Source organism: Onychostoma macrolepis, chromosome 07, assembly GCF_012432095.1.
Source record: "Onychostoma macrolepis isolate SWU-2019 chromosome 07, ASM1243209v1, whole genome shotgun sequence".
NCBI lineage: Eukaryota > Metazoa > Chordata > Actinopteri > Cypriniformes > Cyprinidae > Onychostoma > Onychostoma macrolepis.
In genome coordinates, this window is record NC_081161.1 from 40,623,952 (window position 1) to 40,645,816 (window position 21,865).

Consider the following 21,865-nt stretch of genomic DNA (forward strand, 5'->3'; position numbering starts at 1 on the left):
ACAGCAGTAGTGCTGCCTGAAAAAACATCAGGAGCGTTATCTGTTCTGTATCCGCTCGCTGTTGTGAGACTGCCGCCCAACATCGGTGACAGTTCAGAGGGTCAGGTCAAATGTATTGTGGTTTATTAGACAGGAACAGTTTGTGCTGATGTTATTTTGTGTTAACAGACAGATCAAATTCTCAACCAGTGATATATCTAAGGTCACCACAGAGTAAAACAGAGATGAGCAGACCAAAGGCCTTGAGGCTGAAGGAAGACTTTGTTCAAGGTTTATGTCTTAGATCTAATATTTATGGCCAGAATTTTATTAAAATTACATACAGTTTTCTTAAATATATTTCAGATGTGCAGGTCTGTCTTTACTCTTCTGATTATGATCTACAGTATTTTTTTGTACTAACCTCAGTCGGTTATTTCCGCTTCAAATTTCAACGTGACATTTTACAAAAAGTTGTCTCTTAGAACTGTCTTAAATGTTAGTCTTTTCCTCTGCTACATATAAACCATGACTGGTTTTAAAGCAATAGTTCACCCTGAAATGACAACTTGCTGAAAATGTACTCAGGCCATCCAAGATGTAGATGAGTTTGTTTCTTCATCTGAACAGATTTGGAGAAATGTAACATTACATCACTTGCTCACCAATGAATGCTCTGCAGTGAATGGGTGCCGTCAGAACGAGAGTCCAAACAACTGATAAAAACATCACAATAATCCACAAGTAATGTAAGTAAATTAGGACATTTTTAAATTCCAACTATCACTATAGTTTAAATTACGAGTTCTTTGTACATTCTATATTCATCCCGTCTGAATCAGGAGAGAAATATGCACAGATCAAGTGCCATTTACAAGCAGAAACAGATCAAAAAACACATTAATAATGGATGTTAAGTTTGGATTTCTTACAAACTAAGATGTTAACTGATGGACTGGAGTGGTGTGGATTACTTGTGGATTATTGTGATGTTTTCATCAGATGTTTGGACTCTCATTCTGACGGCACCCATTCACTGCAATGATGTGCAAATGATGTAATGTTACATTTCTCCAGATCAGTTCTGATGAAGAAACAAACTCATCTACATGTTGGATGACATGCGGTTGAGTAAATTTTCAGCAAAATTTCTTTTATGGGTCAAATATTGCTTTAGTCTTTTCCTCTGCTATATAGATAAATGAATTTATACATTAAGTTATACGTCTATCTAAGCAAGCTATTTTTTGCACAAGTTCAGCAGGACTTAGAAGCTAAATTTTCACCTTTAACCTTGGAGTATATCAACAATATTTCTGTTATATTAATATGAAATATTAATTTGTATGGTTTTACTGCACCATATTGCACTGTGCTGCATACAGTTTGCCTTTTGCGTAGGTTTGCATGTCAGTTCAGTGTGTTTCTGAGTGTGTAGGAGGTTTATGCTGTTGTGTGCTGCACAAAGGGGCCTGATGTTACCCAATATTACTGAATCACTTGATTACTGTTAAAGTCATGCTAAGAGTGCATTTTATCTTCCTAAATAATGTTCAACAGAAATCTTTTGTCTCAATACATCTTACATCATCGAGTTACATCACATATCCTTAAATCCTACCAGAAGACTTCCTCACCTTCCTCATTTCTAATCTGTATCATCATCTGTTTTCTCAGAGGGGAAGTTAAGGATGTTTCTGAGATTTTAATTTCTGGGTCATCATCCAGTGCTGCTGTTAAACTGATTGGTTCATGGTGACGTCGCCAGAGTCGTTTGCTGTTGCTGCTTTGAAAGATATTATCACTCTTTCTGTTCTTAGCCTCTGTTTTACAAGGTGTCACGCTGCTGTCTGTTGGTGCTAATTAGCGAGCGCTTTGCTATCTGTCGTGTTTTTTTTTTTTTTGAGTCCAGGTCAGAGTTTGGTTTGCATGTGCCTTCTATGAGTTTCCACCCTCACAGACCGAAACAAGCATCTGCAGCTTTGAATATGTCTGTGCCCTTGATTTAACTGGGTGTTTGTTCCACAAAACAATGTTTGTTTGTAAGGGAAAGTGCAACCTGCTGGAGTGAGTGTCATCGCTGTCTGGACTTGTTCCAATTTCCTTCCTCATTTAAACAGAGGAACATTCTGAAACATTCTGAACGTTCATTCCTCGGTAAATTGAATGTTTGTCATGTTTGAAGAGGAAATGAGAATTTTTTTAGTGTTTGTGGAACTGCTATGAGACCAAGGTCTCTGTCTGCCTTTAAGTAGCAGTGGGTTGTCATACTATCATCAAGTTATTATCCTGAGCAGAAAACAAAATCAATTTCATTTCACCTCAGACATTGCATGCAAGCGTTTTTTTCATGATGAGCAAGCTGTTTAAAGGGAGAAACATTATGAATGAAAGGGAGCGGACTTTATTCAGAAAAGTTTAATTGACATTTTTTCATGTTGTAGCCTGTCCGTATAATTCCTAATAAAATAGTGTTATAAGCATAAAGCTGCTTTGTTTACAGTGGTAACCATGGTAACCGCTGTATTTCTGCATGTCCAAAAGGGCCACCTGCTGTCAGGGAGTGAATTTGCATTTTCATTCATGACATCTGCTGATTTTGTTGTAGATTTTCTGTATTGTAAATCTTTCTTACTTTTAATAATTCTTACTTTTAGACTAGTCAACTAGTTACACAGTTATGCTTTAAACGGCAGAGATTTTAGTCGTAGTGCACATCCATAGTCATATCAAGAGAAATGATTTTCATTGATCTTTTATTCCTAAAATTGGGTTATAAAAAGGTATTTTTGCTATGTATAGAGATATATCTGTCTAGATGTAGATAAATAGTTAAAAATTATTAATTAAAAATAATTTAATTATATAAATTGTTTATAAATCGTTTTAACAATGTATTTATTTACAATATACTGTATATATATATATATTTTTTATATATATATATATATATATATATATATATATATATATATATATATATATATATATGTAACAATTTTCTCAATAATGTAATTTTGCTATTTTTTTTTTTTTCCTTTTTTTAAATATTTGTATTTTAAGTATAACATAAAAACACAATTTAATGCCACAAATGATTTGTTACAAACACTGGAAAATCTTTTGGCAGTTGTTGAATCTCCCTCTATTTGAAAATATTTCTACAGCTCTTTTCCATTAAGATGTTTGAGAATGATAATGAAACTCTTTCAACAGGTTACAGAAAAACAACTGTATTTATAACAAAACAAAAAAAAAGTTGAAAAGTTGTGTGCCAAATTCTGTCTGAACGATACATTGTATTTTAATCCGGATTTCTTTTTGCTTATTTCGATTAAGCGTAATGGTTTGCGATATTTATTTTATTTTTATTTTCAGAAAGCCTTTCACTTTCATTTGACATCTTGCATTGGTAGCAAGCATCCAAGAGCTTTCACGTTTGCGGTTACCAGATGTCAAGAGTTTAAATCAACCAATCAGAGCTTTTTTCATAATTTTCTGCTCAGTGTTTTAGTTAATCATCTCAACCTGGCAACCATGCACACGCACTCTTTCTGCACTGAGAAAAGAGCTGATGATCTGAAAATATCCCATATTTTTCTCAAATGACAGCGTAATAAGTCTTTTTATCTGTTTTCTTTCATCTGGTCATTTATGAGGTTTTCTGCAAGTTGCGTGCAAGTTGACATTCTCCTGATTTGCATCAGTGTCAAAGTGCATTAATTCTGATGAAATGTGAAAAAAGAAATTCTAAAATGACAATAATTGTGATTTGATATACACTATGCACTATGTACTCTACCATCTAGTGTATGAATTTTAAAAGGGTAGTTTGCCATATTTCTTAGTTTCCAACATGCCACACTTAATTTTTTGGGTAAAATAAGTACATCATCTAAAATATTTGAAGTGCACTTCTTCTTGTTGGAATATTTCAGTGTGATCTGGATCATTTTGAGACATCATAACCTGTGGTTCAGTGAGTAAGTAAATGCGCCATCTGATCCGATTCAGTCCTGTGACTGATTCATAACTCTTTCTGCTGATCATAATGACAGTCTTGTCATTACAAGCGTGTTCTGAACAGTGTGAGTATTTTGTGTGGGTGTTTGAACAACCTCTGCCTGCAGTCACCTGTGCATTAAAGAGAGAGAAAGAGAGTTTTACAAAGACCTTCTGACCTCACACCTTCATCACTCATGCACAGCAGTGTGGTAAACAAACAGCATCTGTCAGGGCCGGTGTTAATGAACCAGAGGCAGAAGTAGGTCAGAATTCTGACTCTGACAAGTGTGTGTTAGTATAAATGTAGGCCACTTCATACAGCCGCAGTTGGTACTTAGTATAATTACCATTTTGGAAACAGATGAACTTCTGAGCTTTTCCACACCAACTGGGACGTTAGGTGTGGAAAAACTGCATGTTTTCATAATTACCTAGTTGGTGGATAGTCAGGTTTATATGTATAATTAAACGGGTTTAGTGCTATGCACAGATAATTATAGCCTCTCAATAAGGTAATTGACAGATATTTACTGACTTTAAGTCAACATGAAATCATAATGGACCATTTTTATATATAAACATTTCGTTTTTATTTTGTGCAGTCCATCAGTGTGCAAATTTTTTTTTTTACATTTTTCATTAAAATATAATTAAATTTCATTTTCAGCTGATGTAATGGATCTCTCTAACATCCTGGCTCCATGATCCAATCAATGCGATTACATTTTTTTTTTTCATGTTTAATATCCTACTTCACTCAGATTATGGAAGGAAAATAGATGATCAGCATTGCACATTGACATTTTGGTTTGAAGTCTGACAGAATTTATTTGGATTTATTTAAAAATTTAATGTGAAGGCATTTTTTTACAGATGCTTTTACCATTCTTGACGTGTAACTGTTGAGTTTTTAGCAGACTAAAGCACAGCATGCTGTCAGCACGCTCAAACCTTTCTGAAAAGTTTTGACACTAAATTAATCTGCTTTAAGGCACAGTTGAAAATATTAAAAGTACAAACCAAAACTAAAAATCTGTGTTTTCCTTACAAATATGTACAGCACATTACATTTCCTTTGACTATGCACTATTCATTTTGTGTCATCTTTTTTCACTTTTTTTTTTTTTCAAATCAGTTCTCACTGACCTGCATGGCAAAAATGTTAACCTAATTTTCATTTTTTGTTGTGCAAGATATGTTAATCCTCTTAGTGATTATTAGTGGTGCTTATAACTAGTCTGAATTGTTATGTGTAGCACCATTCGTACAGTTAACCAGTTGAAGCCCATTCACAAACTGACATGATTCCTCTTCCTTTAGCGTGTAACTCGCGGACAGTGTTACATAATGATAGCTACTTTAACCTAGTTGTGTGTGTGTGTTTCTAAAGTCACAACAATCAGTCTAGTGCACCAATTATGTAACAATGCAATACAAATGATATTAAGATTCTGGCTAATACAGATAAACTAATAATCATTTTTGTACTTGTTATGGTTGATAACTTATAAATAGCTGATATTATAATAATTGTTTAAAATAAAGTCATGTGAAACCATATTTGAAATGAAAAGTAATGACAATATTAATAACAGTGCATCATGTGAATGTGCATCATGAAATATCAGTGTTTTTTATCATCTTATCACTGCTGCTTCAGCGCACACACAAAACTAAATTCAGACCCGTGACATCAGGTATCATTTCTACAATAAGCTATGATGGAGGCTCTTTATTGATTTCTTTTTTTCTTCCTCCCACCCCAGTGTGTGCACAGGGAAACATTATGCGACTTCTTCCTGTCTAATGTCGCTGCTTCCTGTTTCTGATCTAATCTCTCGCTCTCTCTTTCTAGTTATTGAGTGAGAAGATAAGCGGTGCAGAAGGGACAAAGCTTGATGAAGACTTCATGGAAATGGAGCGGGTGAGAAAAAAAACTGCATAAATGAGCCCCACTTCACATGTGATTTATTATTTATATGACAAACATATTTACTCTTACCTTTTCCCACCTCTACAGAAAATAGAAGTCACCAACAAGTCTGTTTTTGAACTTATAACGAAAACCACAGAATACCTTCAGCCAAACCCAGGTATGAATCACAGATCTGACATATTCATAAGATTTATGATTTCATTGAGTCATTAAATATCATTAACACCACCTACTAAGCAGCAGTGTGCAGTGGACTTCTGAGGAGGCGAGGCATTCTAGTTTGATTACAGGGTTGAAGTCTTGTGAAACACTAACCTTATACTCATCAAAATGTGACTAGTGCTGTAATAACATAGTATGTTTATACTGCCCTGCTATTTATTAAAACGTTATTAAAAAGTCTCAGCAGATTTATACCACTGTTTGGGTACGATTTATCAGTTTTTTTGAGAACAATTCTCTTCTGCTCAACAAGGCTGCAGTTATTTGATCAAAAATACAGTAATATTGTGAAATATTACAATTTAAAATAACAGTTTTACATGTTAATATATTATAAAATGAAATTTATTTTTGTGATGCAATGCTGAATTTTCAGCATCATTACTCCAGTCTTCAGTGTCACATGATCCTTCAGAAATCATTCTAATATGCTGATTTGCTGCTCAAGAAACTTTTCTTTATATTGTTAATGTTGAAAACAGTTGCGCTGCTTAATATTTTTCTGACGCATTTTTTTCAGGATTCTTTGACAAATAGAAAGTTGAGGGGAACAGCATTTATGTGAAATAGCAATCCTATTGATAATTAATAAATGTTATTACTTTCTTAAAAAATAAAATAAAATAAAATAATAATAAATAATAATAATAATATCTTACTGACCCCAAACTTTAACATTTTTACATTGCTTAAAAATTACTACAATAATACAGTAAAAACTCATACTATCAGTCATCAAATCCTTGGTTAACACTTCATGGCATGATGGAGATGGATCTTTATTTCAAGTTCACTCACAATTTTTTAGTGCATTTTCATTTAAACTTTATCAACAATGTTGAGTAGCTAAGTTGTTAACTAATGTAATTAAATCCATTATTAACACTAATTTGATCCATTCAAGCTGACCTGTTCTAACATGATTTTTGCCCATTATCTCATTAAAATGATTATCTTGCTCAATGAGAAGAACACCGTAAACTCACCTCCCTTTGAAATTGCTTTGTTTTTTTTGGTGTTTTTGATTATTTTCTCATGCAGTTGTTTAATTTTTTATTTAATTTTTTTTTTTTTGAGTAGGCACTGCCTCTCTTGCCTCCACTGCTGCTACTAAATTACTGTAATTTCTCAGTCAGTGACTCATGTTTGGAGTGCAGTGTTATGATTTCTGGTTTGGTCATGTATCCGCACAGCATCAAGAGCCAAACTGGGAATGCTCAACACCGTGTCTAAAATCAGAGGGCAGGTGAAGACGACGGGTTATCCGCAGACTGAAGGGCTTTTAGGAGACTGCATGCTACGATATGGACGGGAACTGGGGGAGGAGTCTACTTTCGGTAATGTCCGCACATACCAACAGTCAAGTGCACGCATGCACAGACATGAACCACAGACCGACGGTTACGGAAATCCCACTGCAGCGCGAAGGAATGCTGGTCGATCTCGAGAACTCTATCTCTCTTTGAGTCACACAATCTTGCACACTGTGCGTTGTGAAACATATTTCCTGCAATATTGCTGTACTTATAGCATTTGAACACAACTCTGACACCTTGTGGTGCTTTGTTGATGCCAGATACAGATGAGCACATACTAGTTATTTTACAATGGTTTTCAAAGCGGCTCCTCCAATTTTAAACCGGAAGAGTTTTACTGTTTTGAGTATTTTGTTGCATTTTTTTTGCAATCTTACCCTTTGGCACGGGACGGGAGAGACGGAGACTCAAATGCAGGCAGACGGGGTCTTTTATTTATAAATCACAAAAACAAATAAAAACACAACTGAAACCAACCCAAAGGAGAAAAAAACTGAATAACATAAATGCTGAAAACGGCCATTAACTGGGCACAGGTCAGACAGAAATCACAGGCATAAACAGGTACATACATGAGACAAATGAGCCCCAAACAGAAAACACAGGGAGCCTAAGTAGGGAAAGGCAATCAGGAAAACAGCTGGGGCAAATGAATCAATAATGAGGTGAGTGGAGTTTGGGGAATTGAATCCGGGAGGTAGTGACCTCTGGTGGTGAGAGGGAGAAACGCAGGGCCCGGACTCCTGACACCCTTTGAATTGTGTTCATTAACACAAAAATGAAACACATTGTAAATTAAAAAGAAATTATGAAATAAGTACCTTTCATTTGTAAAGTATTTAATCATTGGATTATCATATTATCACAAAAAGGCATTATAATGTGATTATGTAATAAATGTTTTTTTTCATTGATTGTTATTGAATTTTAATATGTAGTTATTTTAGTAAAAAAAAAAAAAAGAGACAATTTCTCTCTCTCTACATTTAAATTATTTTTATATGAAAGTCAAAATATTTTGTCTGCCTCATCTTCTCAGGAGCTGCGCTGGTGGACATTGGTGAAGCTATGAAGCAGATGGCTGATATTAAAGATGCCCTTGATATCAATGTGAAACAGAACTTCATTGACCCATTTCAGACTCTACAAGACAAAGACCTCAAAGAGATAGTGGTATGACACTATTTCGTTATTTTTTATTAACCCTTCATTTTAAACAAAGAATTATTAAAGGTTCAATACGATTTTGCATTTAAAATGTTTTATACCTGAAGGCCTTTTGAAATGAGGCTTGAAAAGATATGAACTCACATAAGATGAATACTCCAGGCAAATTGGTGGCCTAGAAAAAGCTGATTAAATCTACATGGAGCGTGACACCCCCTTATGGTGGCCGGTATGATTACCAAACAAATAACTACTCATTTTATTTCCCTGATTCCTTCTATTATCTCATGTGATTTCCTGATAGCATCATCTGAAGAAACTGGAGGGTCGACGGTTAGACTTTGACTACAAGAAGAAACGTCAAGGCAAGATTCCTGATGAGGAGATTAAACAGGCTGTGGAGAAGTTTGAGGAATCCAAAGAACTCGCTGAGAGGAGCATGTTCAACTTTTTGGAGAATGATGTAGGGAAAATTACAACTGAGAACGTTTAATTTATTTTAAAAGTGATTATTTGTATGTATATATATATATATATATATATATATATATATATATGTATGTGTGTGTGTGTATATATATATATATATATATATATATATATATATACAGTGAGGAAAATAAGTATTTGAACACCCTGCTATTTTGCAAGTTCTCCCACTTAGAAATCATGGAGGGTCTGAAATTGTCATCGAGGTGCATGTCCACTGTGAGAGACATAATCTAAAAAAAAATCCAGAAATCACAATGTATGATTTTTAACTATTTATTTGTATGATACAGCTGCAAATAAGTATTTGAACACCTGTCTATCAGCTAGAATTCTGACCCTCAAAGACCTGTTAGTCTGCCTTTAAAATGTCCACCTCCACTCCATTTATTATCCTAAATTAGATGCACCTGTTTGAGGTCGTTAGCTGCATAAAGACACCTGTCCACCCCATACAATCAGTAAGAATCCAACTACTAACATGGCCAAGACCAAAGAGCTGTCCAAAGACACTAGAGACAAAATTGTACACCTCCACAAGGCTGGAAAGGGCTACGGGAAATTGCCAAGCAGCTTGGTGAAAAAGGTCCACTGTTGGAGCAATCATTAGAAAATGGAAGAAGCTAAACATGACTGTCAATCTCCTCGGACTGGGGCTCCATGCAAGATCTCACCTCGTGGGGTCTCAATGATCCTAAGAAAGGTGAGAAATCAGCCCAGAACTACACGGGAGGAGCTGGTCAATGACCTGAAAAGAGCTGGGACCACCGCTTCCAAGGTTACTGTTGGTAATACACTAAGACGTCATGGTTTGAAATCATGCATGGCACGGAAGGTTCCCCTGCTTAAACCAGCACATGTCCAGGCCCGACTTAAGTTTGCCAATGACCATTTGGATGATCCAGAGGAGTCATGGGAGAAAGTCATGTGGTCAGATGAGACCAAAATAGAACTTTTGGTCATAATTCCACTAAACGTGTTTGGAGGAAGAAGAATGATGAGTACCATCCCAAGAACACCATCCCTACTGTGAAGCATGGGGTGGTAGCATCATGCTTTGGGGTGTTTTTCTGCACATGGGACAGGGCGACTGCACTGTATTAAGGAGAGGATGACCGGGGCCATGTATTGTGAGATTTTGGGGAACAACCTCCTTCCCTCAGTTAGAGCATTGAAGATGGGTCGAGGCTGGGTCTTCCAACATGACAATGACCAAGCACACAGCCAGGATAACCAAGGAGTGGCTCTGTAAGAAGCATATCAAGGTTCTGGCGTGGCCTAGCCAGTCTCCAGACCTAAACCCAATAGAGAATCTTTGAGGGAGCTCAAACTCCGTGTTTCTCAGCGACAGGCCAGAAACCTGACTGATCTAGAGAAGATCTGTGTGGAGGAGTGGGCCAAAATCCCTCCTGCAGTGTGTGCAAACCTGGTGAAAAACTACAGGAAACGTTTGACCTCTGTAATTGCAAACAAAGGCTACTGTACCAAATATTAACATTGATTTTCTCAGGTGTTCAAATACTTATTTGCAGCTGTATCATACAAATAAATAGTTAAAAATCATACATTGTGATTTCTGGATTTTTTTTTAGATTATGTCTCTCACAGTGGACATGCACCTACGATGACAATTTCAGACCCCTCCATGATTTCTAAGTGGGAGAACTTGCAAAATAGCAGGGTGTTCAAATACTTATTTTCCTCACTGTATATATATATGCATTTATGTGTGTGTGTGTGTGTATATATATATATATATATATATATACAGGTGCATCTCAATAAATTAGAATGTCGTGGAAAAGTTCATTTATTTCAGTAATTAAACTCAAATTGTGAAACTTGTGTATTAAATAAATTCAGTGCACACAGACTGAAGTAGTTTAAGTCTTTGGTTCTTTTAATTGTGATGATTTTGGCTCACATTTAACAAAACCCACCAATTCACTATCTCAGCAAATTAGAATACTTCATAAGACCAATAAAAAAAACATTTTTAGTGAATTGTTGGCCTTCTGGAAAGTATGTTCATTTACTGTATATGTACTCAATACTTGGTAGGGGCTCCTTTTGCTTTAATTACTGCCTCAATTCAGCGTGGCATGGAGGTGATCAGTTTGTGGCACTGCTGAGGTGGTATGGAAGCCCAGGTTTCTTTGACAGTGGCCTTCAGCTCATCTGCATTTTTTGGTCTCTTGTTTCTCATTTTCCTCTTGCCAATACCCCAAGTATTGCCAAAAGTATTGGGTCACCCCCTTCTAATGAACAGGTTTGACTACTTTAGTAATTTCCATGAGTACACGTCTTAATGTTTAAGAATATAATGATATTCTAGGGAATTGTGTGCTTCTAATTTTAAAGCAACAGTTTGGACAGGACCCTTTTCTGTTCTAACATGACAATGCCTCTGTGTATAAGGCAAGGTTTGAGTAATGATTGATTTAGTCAGTGTGGAAGAACTTGACTGGTCTGCAGAAAGCCAAGTCCTAATCCAAGCTGAACACCTCTGGTGTGACTTTAAATGCAGATCTTGAGCCAAAAACTCTTTACCAAACACCAATGACTTGTACATATGGCTACAGTCATTTTAGACACTTCCAAAACTGTTGCAACAGAGATGGAAATACAATTTTTAAATACATGAATTATGTTTCCATCGTTGTTTCCACAGTTTTGGAAGTGCCTTTTTCTGTTCTAAAGAAGGGGGTGTCCCAATACGTTTGTCCATATAGTGTATGTACAAGTCATTGTAAGTCATTAAAATTAGAAGCACACAATTCCCTACAATATCATTATATGCTTAAACATTAAGATTTGTACTCATGGAAATTACTAAAGTAGTCAAACCTGTTCATTAGAAGGGGGTGACCCAATACTTTTGGCAATATAGTGTGTATATATATATACATACACATACTGTATATACATATATATATATATATAGCATATATGGCTTTAAAGGGATAGTTCACGCAAAAATGGAAATATTGTCATCATTTACTTACCCTCATGTCGTTCCAAACCTGTATAAGTTTCTTTCTCATGTTGAACACAAAAGAAGATATTTTGTAGAATTTTGAAGAATCAGACAGTTGTTGGTGCCCATTGACTTCCATATAGGGAAAGAAATACTATGCAGGTCAATGAGGAACAACAACTGTGCGATTACCAGCATTCTTCAAAATATATTCTTTATGTACAGCATAAGAAAGAAACTTATACAGGTTTGGAACGACATGAGGGTAAGTAAATGGTGACAATATCTCCATTTTTGTGTGAACTATCATAACTTTGGGACTTTATTATTGAAATATCACATCATTATTCTTGCATTACATTCTTACATTTTTAAGTTTTGTTTGAGTGTCCAAATACATGTATATGTAATCTGTATGTGCTGCACGCTATATGTGTTTTCCTGTTAATTATATATTGTACTTGTGCATCAGTAAGGTTTCTGTACTGGGATCAGTGAAAACGTCATGTCTTTCATTTACCTGTAGGTAGAGCAGGTCAGTCAGTTATCAGCTCTGATTGAGGCAGCGTTGGATTACCATCGACAGTCCTTGGAGATCCTGAAGGAGCTCGACAGCAAACTACAGAACAGGTATCTTCAACTGCACATGCTGCAAATCAGCTTGAAACCATCCCATATTCCTAGTCAAAGTTCATTTAGTATTTTTCCATGTATTTTGTTATCTAGCCTACTGTTGATCTGTCTTCATTGGAAGCTATGTTATGAAAGTGTCAACAATAACAAATGTAGGTTTCTTGCTAATATGCGCTGAGTTTACGCACATATATTTTGCTCTTGCAGGATATCTACTGCAAGCAGTCGGCCCAAAAAAGAGTTCAAGCCAAAGTCGATCGTGTCCAGTTTGGAGACCATCGAAAACACGCAGCACAATGGACATACCCACACCACATCAGTCAAAAGCACAGGTATCAACAAGAAAACATCTCAACAGCTCTCAAGAAGAGAACTTCTTGTGTGCTTCAGTCTTAAGCATGAAGTCAGAACATATGCAGAATCTTAAATTAGTTTCTTTTTGTATTTTAACAACTTTTATTTGTTAAAATTGTCCTGAAACATGCTCCTACTTTTGAGGATTACATAATATAAAAATCATAGTTTTTATGTGATCTGAGAATGTTATACAGTATATTTATTAATAAAATAATGCAAGTACAGTGCTTACTAGCAAAAAAATAATAATAATAAAAATAATTTTCTTGGTTTTGACTGGTGGAAAAAATTACATTTTCTGCATTTTCATTTTCATTTTGTGTTTTTTTTTTTGTTTTGTTTTTTCTTCTGGCTTGTCGTTCTTTGTTTTAAGAAACTAGAGCTTCATGAATGGCTTTTATTGTGTGTTGCTCACATATTTCACCACTATCATGTTTTCTTACATATTCATTCATATTCCTTTCAGATATCCAAGTCAACCACACTGTAAATGGAAAAAGTAGGTGGTAATGTTTATCATGGAAATATTAAGCTTTCCTGTAGTTCAAATAGTAGAGCATGGCGCTAGCAACGTCAAGATCATGGGTTCGATTCCCAGGGAAAGCAAGAGCTGATAAAATGTAAAAACTGTAACTTGAATGCAATGTAAGTTGCTTTGGATAAAAGCGTCTGCTAAATGCATAAATGTAAATGTAAATTTACCTGTTTGGACTATTTATATTTCAGTCACATGATGCAAAATATGAATCAGACTTGAAAAGACTAAAAGCATTGGGAAAACATTTAAAAACATAAAGAGGTTGATAAAAGCAAAATAATAGGGTCAGACTCAAAACCAAACAACCTTACAATTCACATCCGTAATTTATAGATGACATGGTTGTTTTTTGTGGTCATATTCATGTTCATCAACAGTGTGTTTTATTAGCTGAATCGTGTGTGTGTGTGTGTGTGTGTGTCTCTCATGTTTGATCTCATGTGTTTTTGCTCTCAGTTGATGAGTTCACACACACAGCACCCATGACTCTATCATGGCCTGAGAGCCCCAATGGTGATAGCAAACGTGAGTAGCATCCTGTAGGTTCATGCCTAGACGCTCACCGAATGTGAGGTAGTAGGCGATGCCCGGCCCTGAAAAAGCCAGGAGATTGTAGTATTTGGTTGATAATAGCTATTTGAATTCTGCAGAAATATGTAGAGCTTTTGTTGGAGATCTGCGGTCACAGATTTCATGTGGACCCACTCATCTCATCTGCCCACACATCAGCTCTCAAACTGATTTTCTATTACTTTCCTCTCAGTAACCCTGTGCTATTTTCCATTAGTAGCACTGGATGTTTGAATGCAGCGCATAGATGTTAAATATTTCATTTGAAACCCAATTTTCTCACCCTCAAGTGATCCAGACCTGTTTTCTGTGGGGAAACATCTGAAGAATTTCATAGGGGTCTGTCAACAAATGACAAAAAAGTGCATGCTACTTATTTAAGTTACTGCATTATATTTTGCATTTTAATTGCATTATACTTAATATCTTTTTATAAGGATTGTACTGGATGTGAATGAGCCTTAAATGTAATAACAACTTAAGTTTTGTTGTTTTTTGCTTAAAGCTACAATATAATGTGACTTGGGAGGACTTAAGAATATAACACATGAATATAATGTTTATACTTTTATGGTGCTTTTTTGGAGTAAACTATAAAAAATCCATTACTTGAAATAAAATAAAGATGAACTAAATTAAAATAAAATAAAGAAACCAGTTTAAGTTGAAGTACTAAAATAGCTAAAACTAAATAAGCTAAAAGCAAAACTAATAAAAATTAAAAACAAAACTAATAAACACAACACAAAATTACTGAACTTTAAAAATGACAACAAATATAAAAATAAAGTCTAATTAGAAATATTAAGAAAAACTATAATAGTATATGAACTAAAGTAAAACTTAAAAACTATATTAAAAACAAAAACTTGATAAAAATGACAAAAATGCACAACAAAAGTACTAAAAATGCAAACATTTTTACATAAAAATCTAATTCAAAATATTAACAAAAACTATAATGGTATATCAATGATACTACAATGACACTGGTTTGACAGCCATGGTCGCTGTGAACATTGTAGGATGAGATCATAAAATTAAAAAACAACATAATAAGTACAAATGACAGATTTTAGTGAATGGGTGAACTATTCCTTTAACAGATGTTTAAATGTGTGCGGTGGTTGTATTTTCCTCTTTGTAGAGATCGAGTCACACTTGGACCAGCCCTGCTGTCGATCGCTCTACGACTTTGAGCCGGAGAACGAGGGCGAGCTGGGCTTCAAAGAGGGTGACATTATCATCCTCACCAATCAGATCGATGAGAACTGGTATGAAGGCATGATTAACGGCGAATCGGGCTTCTTCCCCATAAACTACGTCGAGGTCCTAGTGCCTCTTCCTCAATGAGCCGAGCCAACAGCCACGGGTCACTGTCCGCAAGCCAAACCAGACTGTCTGAACCAACCGTCCGCTCACCCAACATCCTCTGCTGCATTCTCACCAATGAAAGCCTTGCGTTTGACCACAGACAATTTTGAACCTTTTACATTTCAGTATTTATTTATATTATTACATTTTCCAGGCCTCATGGTGCAACATCTAGATTTTTACACTGCAAAAAAAGATTTTTAATCAGTATTTTTGCTTTGTTCTTTAGTAAAATATCTAAACATCTTTAAAACAAGATACATTTATTTTTAAAAGATGAAACAGCATAATATATACATATCTCAAGTCAAATGAAAAATAAAACAAATATAAGTAAAATTAATTATTTTGATTTAAAGGTGTTTTTTTAATCGAAAAATAACAAAATACTGATAATTTACTTGAAATTTACTTCAAAAGATATACAGTGGTGACCAAAATGATTATAGCACTAGTATTTTCACCAGCTAAAAAATGGTTTAAAGTCAGTTATTTCTATCTTTTGCTGTAGTGTGTCAGTAGGAAATATCAGTTTATATTTCCAAACATTCATTTTGCCATTAATTGAAGTAATCCAGTGAGATTTTTGTTTGCTCCACACAGAGATCTGATCTGATCATCATCCAGTCTGTCTGGAATCACATGAAGAAACAGAACAATCTGAGACTAAATCCAGAAGAACTGTGGCAACGTCTTCAAGATGCTTCAAGAAACCTACCTGCAAAGCCACAGTACTGTTAAAAGTTTTAGACACTTGTGTAAAAATGTCATAAATAGATTTTCTTTATCAATTAACTTCTATTAACTAAATTAAATTAACATTTGGTGTGAGCATCCTTTGTGTTTAAAGCAGCTTTTGCCCTCGGTGCACTTGTGCATAGTTTATAGCTTTGCAGGTAGGTTTCTTGAAGCATCTTGAAGACGTTGCTACAGTTCTTCTGGATTTAGTCTCAGTTTGTTCTGTTTCTTCATGTGATTCCAGACAGACTGGATGATGATCAGATCTCTGTGTCGAGCAAACAAAAATCTCACTGGATTATTACAATTAACGGCAAAATGAATGTTTGGAAATATAAACTGATATTTCCTACTGACACACTACAGCAAAAGATAGAAATAACTGGCTTAAAACCATTTTTTAGCTGGTGAAAATACTAGTGTTATAATCATTTTGGCCACCACTGTATTTTTGTTATTTTAGTTTTATGTATAAACCAATTTGCCAATTTAAGCCAATCTTATAAATAATAATCAAATAAAACAAATAATAAAATCATTTAGATTTAACAGTGTTTAGACATTTTTATTGGAAAAACGTCAAAGTACTGATTAAGAATTTTCTTTATTTTTTTTGCAGTGTAATTTTATTTCAGCTTCAACGCAGCATTTACCTTATTCATTTGAAAATGTGATGCATCCAGTGGGGTGGATTTGGACTTTCGCTGTCTAGTTATATTTTTCTTTTGCTCTGATATGGGGTTTACCTGCCTGCGGTGGTCTTATGTGTTTTTTGAAACACAATTTTTCTATAAACTGTGACTCTCTTGACTGCTACTCTTATGAATGTCCTCTTTCTCTCTCTGTCTGTCTCCGTTTACAGACTTATTGTGATCTTAGGTATCATAGTAAGTATCGCGGGTGTTTTTTAATGGGTTTCGCGCCTTCAAGTGCTTTTTTTGAACGGTGGCTGTATTGCACTAAAGCTTTAGAATAACACACCCATTGATGTGCACATTTTATTTTTGTGTTGTGTTTTTTGGTTTTAGGACATTGCACTTTCTACTGTATCTCTTTCTGCCATGCCGAGAAATACAAAATTTTATCAGTTTATCTTATGGAGTGCTAAAAAGTATATATAAAAATATATATAAATATATATATTGATATGGTTCACAACTTCGTACTGTATGTAACAAGAACTTTTTGCTCGCCTATGTGGTTTGTTTGACCGATGTCATATTCTGAATGACATTTTAAAATTTGCAGATGTTAATGAAACATTCTCTAGTCGAACCATCCTGTGTTTATCAGCGGCAGCGGACATCTTTCTAATCTGACCAATTTGGTTTGAACTGACAAAATTTGTGTCTGTGTTTGTCCCCCAAAAATAGACTGTATTCCAGTAATGTTGAACATTATTTTTGTTACTCTGAGCCGTATGTTTCTTGTGCATGAAATTTAACTTTCAATGATTGTTTTTGTTTCTGTATTGGACAGATTCTGCCATTAACCATCACAGATGTTTTCAGATCATTCCCTTTTTGACTTGTCATTCCCTGTTGTATTTTTTTTCTGGCCAAATTAAGCAGTCAGAGAGCAAAAAGGGAAAAAGCTGTTTTGACGCAAATGATGCCACAAACGTGTAACTTCTGTGCCACTAACAGCACCAAACTGAGTTGCCAAAATTACTGTATTTTTGCATTCTCTAAAGAAAATGTCAGTAGGGCAAGAAATTCCCTCTCGGCTGTTGCAATAGATTATATAGGGAACCTTCCAAAAATAATTAAAAATTATTTTTTAAATTAATTAAGCAACGGGTCCAAACCATGCAGTTCAATCAATCACTATCACTAAAATATCTCTTGTTTTACTGCAGATTTAGATGCAGTTGCTGGAAATCAGTGCAGGAAACAGTGGCACAGAGTAAACAGATCAAGGAATTTTGGAAATCTTTTGGAACTTAGAATGTTAAAAATCACTATAGAGATTGTTTAGATATTTTTATTCAGTCCTATTTTTTAGAAACATTTACCTAACACTCCATTTTTCATTGTTTGGAAAAAACATGTAGTTTTGCCCCGAACCCACGCCACTCGTTGAGCTTTAAAAGTGTTTACAATCCTCAGGAACATACACTACCGTTCAAAAGTTTGGGGTCAGTAAATGTTTTTTTTTTTTTTTTGAAAGAATTTAAGAGTTTATTTCTGTCGAGACATGTTAAATTGACTAGAAGTGACAATTATTACAAAATATTTTTTAAATAATTGTTTTTCTTTTGAAAAGTATTACGGTTTCCAAATAAATATGAAGCAGCACAACTGTTTTCAATATTACTAATAAAGAAATAAATTTTAAAGAAAATTCAGCTTTGATCACAGGAATAAATTACATTTTAAAATATATTCAAATAGAAACCTGTTTTTTAATTGTAATAATATTTAACAATTTTTATATACTATACACTGTTTTTAATGTATTTCTAATAAAATAAATGCGATCTTGGTGAATATAAGAGACTTCTTTCAAAAATATTTTAAACCTCAAACTTTTGAACGGTATAGTGTCTAATTATCTCTGCACAAAATACTGGGATATGATGAAACGTTTTAAATACATACGGCAGCTTTAAATAAAAAAATCAAGAGATTATAGATGATGTTCTAGTAAAATGAATGATCCGATTCTCAGAAACAGTATATACGACTATTATGAAAACAAGAAATTGCTCGACTCAAAAGAAAATGTGGCACCCCGATAATCTCCATCTCGGACTTTAGATGTAAAATAGCTCTTCGCTTCCAAACACTATTAGCCTACTAACTCCTGAACCAATTTTAGTGTTCTTTCAAAACTTCTTCTCGAAAGTTCATCACTACATCACTGAGTGAAAGGAAAGGCTGTGAATTGTTTTCTTTTTGCTCTCTGGCATAATTTATACACAAAGTGGTTTATAGATGTTGTAAATGAATATATTATTACACACTGTATATTGCATAAATAAACGACGTGGAAATATTGATTACATGTCATGACTGATTGTACATTTTATTTCTTAAGCTCATCCAAACTAACGAGTAGCAGCTGCCTTCAAAAACCAACTAACAAAAATAGCATCGTAATCAAATTTAAGACTCTTCGAATTGTCCATAATTGAGTTTATATCCAAACCTCAGTGCTTCTTTGCTTTGATTTTCTTCCTTTGTTCGGTTGCAATTTAACCTTGAGTGACTGTGTTCCTCTGCAGATGTCCTTGTCTTTCTTCGTTGAGCAGTTCCCAGCGCAGGTCCAGTCAGGTTGATGGTCCACGACTAGATCTAGGGTAGGTAAAGAAGTAGTGTTGGTCACGTCTCTGAAAGTTAGAGAGTCTATCGACTGCGAGTCTTGGTTTATAGTGCCGTATCCCCTCCAGGAGCCGTCCTTGATAAGCACCGACTTCTTGATCATCTTCCAGCCCAAATGATTGAGCTCTAGGAAGTTGAGGAAGACGCAGAAGACCCCAACACAAAACATGAAGATCAAGAAGATGGTTTTCTCGGTGGGACGCGAGACGTAGCAGTCGACCTTCTGCATGCAAGGCATCGCCGTGCACACAAAGTGAGCGGGAACGTGGAAACCGAAGAGGAGCCATTGAGCCACCACAAAACCGACCTCCAAAACGGTGCGAAAGCACACGTGGAAGATGTAGTACTTGGAAAGGACGCCTGAGGAGCTTTTGGATGGAGCCTTGGTGGTTTTGTGCAATGCCGGGGCGCTTTGGCTGGCGATGCCCTCGAGGACGTCAGCAAGACTGTGTCCGAGATGTTTGTGCGACTTGATGGAGCAACTATCCGAGTCGCAACTGCGATCGTACGCTTCCCTCGACTGCTCGCCTTCCGGCTGCTTGGACAAGTTGTGCCAGGTGTAGATGATGAAGCAAAGCGAAGGAGTAGACACCGTGATGATCTGGAAGACCCAGAATCGAGGCTGCGAGATTGGAGCGAAGGCGTCGTAGCAGACGTTGGGACATCCCGGTTGAAGGGTGTTGCATACAAACATCTCCTGCTCATCCGTGTAGACGTCCTCAGTGGCCACGGCCACAATTAGCAGGCGGAAAATCACCATGACCGTGAGCCAGAGGCGTCCGATCATGGTGGAGTGCTGGTGCACGGCGTCCAGCAGCCGCTTGAGCAGCGTCCATTCTGTCATGTCTCTACGCACCGGCCTCTTGAAGTACAGCACCTGAAATAGATCCACTTTAGCTCTGTTGCCAGCAAGGATGGCCGTTTTCATGTTACAGCTCTGGCTGGAGAGCGAAGGTGCCATCACTGCTCCCAGCCATCCCTTTCTCCTTCAGAGATAAGGAGCGTGCTGTCCACTTCACTTTGGTCACATGGTGCCATCGCTTGTCTTTAGAGTCCATTTACAAACCGTTGGAGAGACGGCACTCGTCCTGCTCTTGATAGCGTCGGCAGATTGCTCTCTTTTCAGATTGCCGCCATACATGATAGGATGGGTTCCACGCTTTTAAAAATACGCCACAGATAGGGGATACGTCCATGTGCTAATCTAGTTTGTATACTAATCTATCTTATGCTTTAGACTTGGCATTGTGTACTATGAATATTGTTGGCGCTTATGAGAAATTGCTTGTACTTTGGATAAAAGTGTCTGCTAAATGGATAAATTAAAAGTGCTTATTTTTGTCGGAATTCAAGTTACGGTACTGGCTAGTGGTTGTCCACTTTGTCAGTCTTGTTTGTAACTTTGTAATCTATTTAAATTGTGTTTAAAATGATCATATACACTACCATTCAAAAGGTGTAGTAAGGTTTCTTTAAAAGGTTTTGAATGAAGTGTCTTATGCTCACCAAGGTTGCATTTATTTGATGAAAATACAGTTAAAACTAATATTGTGAAATATTATTACAATTTTAAAATGTAATTTATTATTGTGTTGCAAAGCTGAATTTTCAGCATCATTAATTATTTCCAGCCCAAACTTCAGAATGGTAGTGTATCCAGTGTAGGATGAGGGTAGAATGGTATAGGATGTCCTGATACTGATGATACTGGTTGTTTACAAAAGCAGCTGATAGCAGCTATTTTGAATGTTAAACTAAAATAGATGTGATAGCAGTTATCTTCGTGCTATCTGCTAAAAAGCACCTTGTGATTATAAGAGCCTTTAAAAAGTCTGACACGAGCGGACTTAAGAAAAAGAAGAGGCAGTAACCATTGGGAATTGGAGACTGGCTCTGGTTCAAAACTTAGAGGCCAGCTATATAGACAGTAAGGCAACTCACAAAGTAGCATTTGAATGATTTAGAACGCTTATAGCCAGCATCTCCATGTGTCATTGAAATAGCTTTCCAAACACAGGAGACTCAACTCACAAGTGATTTCAACAAAGTCTGTCGTTAGCATCACACACAAAGCCTTAAATTATTATTTTTTTTTAATTAAATTTAACTTTATTTTACACCTTTGGTATGGAATGAGTTAATAAGTGTATTTATAATCAGCATTTTCTTTGTTTATCAAGGCTTTTTTTCAGCCCTTTGCAATGCAAGATTGCCTTCTCAGAGAAGAATACATGTGATGCT

General features: G+C 35.7%; 2 protein-coding genes across 3 annotated transcripts in view; one reads left to right on the forward strand and one right to left on the reverse strand.

Moving 5' to 3' along the window:
• Positions 1 to 16,027, forward strand: part of sh3gl3a (SH3-domain GRB2-like 3a) — a 29,222-nt gene extending 13,195 nt beyond the window's left edge. Inside the window, exons 2-11 of one of the 2 annotated variants that reach the window (XM_058783472.1) lie at positions 5,840 to 5,908; positions 6,005 to 6,077; positions 7,336 to 7,479; positions 8,498 to 8,631; positions 8,930 to 9,088; positions 12,618 to 12,721; positions 12,932 to 13,056; positions 13,548 to 13,580; positions 14,076 to 14,144; positions 15,337 to 16,027. In XM_058783472.1, coding sequence (XP_058639455.1) covers positions 5,840 to 5,908; positions 6,005 to 6,077; positions 7,336 to 7,479; positions 8,498 to 8,631; positions 8,930 to 9,088; positions 12,618 to 12,721; positions 12,932 to 13,056; positions 13,548 to 13,580; positions 14,076 to 14,144; positions 15,337 to 15,542 — 1,116 coding nt within the window. In that variant the 3' untranslated portion in view covers positions 15,543 to 16,027. The remainder of the gene's footprint in view (positions 1 to 5,839; positions 5,909 to 6,004; positions 6,078 to 7,335; positions 7,480 to 8,497; positions 8,632 to 8,929; positions 9,089 to 12,617; positions 12,722 to 12,931; positions 13,057 to 13,547; positions 13,581 to 14,075; positions 14,145 to 15,336) is intronic. The other variant, XM_058783473.1, reaches the window with a different exon arrangement.
• Positions 16,028 to 16,689: 662 nt separating this feature from the next.
• On the reverse strand, positions 16,690 to 21,120 carry gjd6 (gap junction protein delta 6). The gene has a single exon (XM_058781993.1). It carries the CDS (start codon positions 20,583 to 20,585, stop codon positions 19,440 to 19,442), a length of 1,146 nt encoding a protein of 381 aa, XP_058637976.1. The 5' UTR covers positions 20,586 to 21,120; the 3' UTR covers positions 16,690 to 19,439.
• Between the last annotated feature and the right edge of the window lie 745 nt (positions 21,121 to 21,865).

Excerpts from the sequence above, each read along its gene's own strand:
- gjd6 (XM_058781993.1), bottom strand. The coding sequence starts at position 20,585 with ATGGCACCTTCGCTCTCCAGCCAGAGCTGTAACATGAAAACGGCCATC.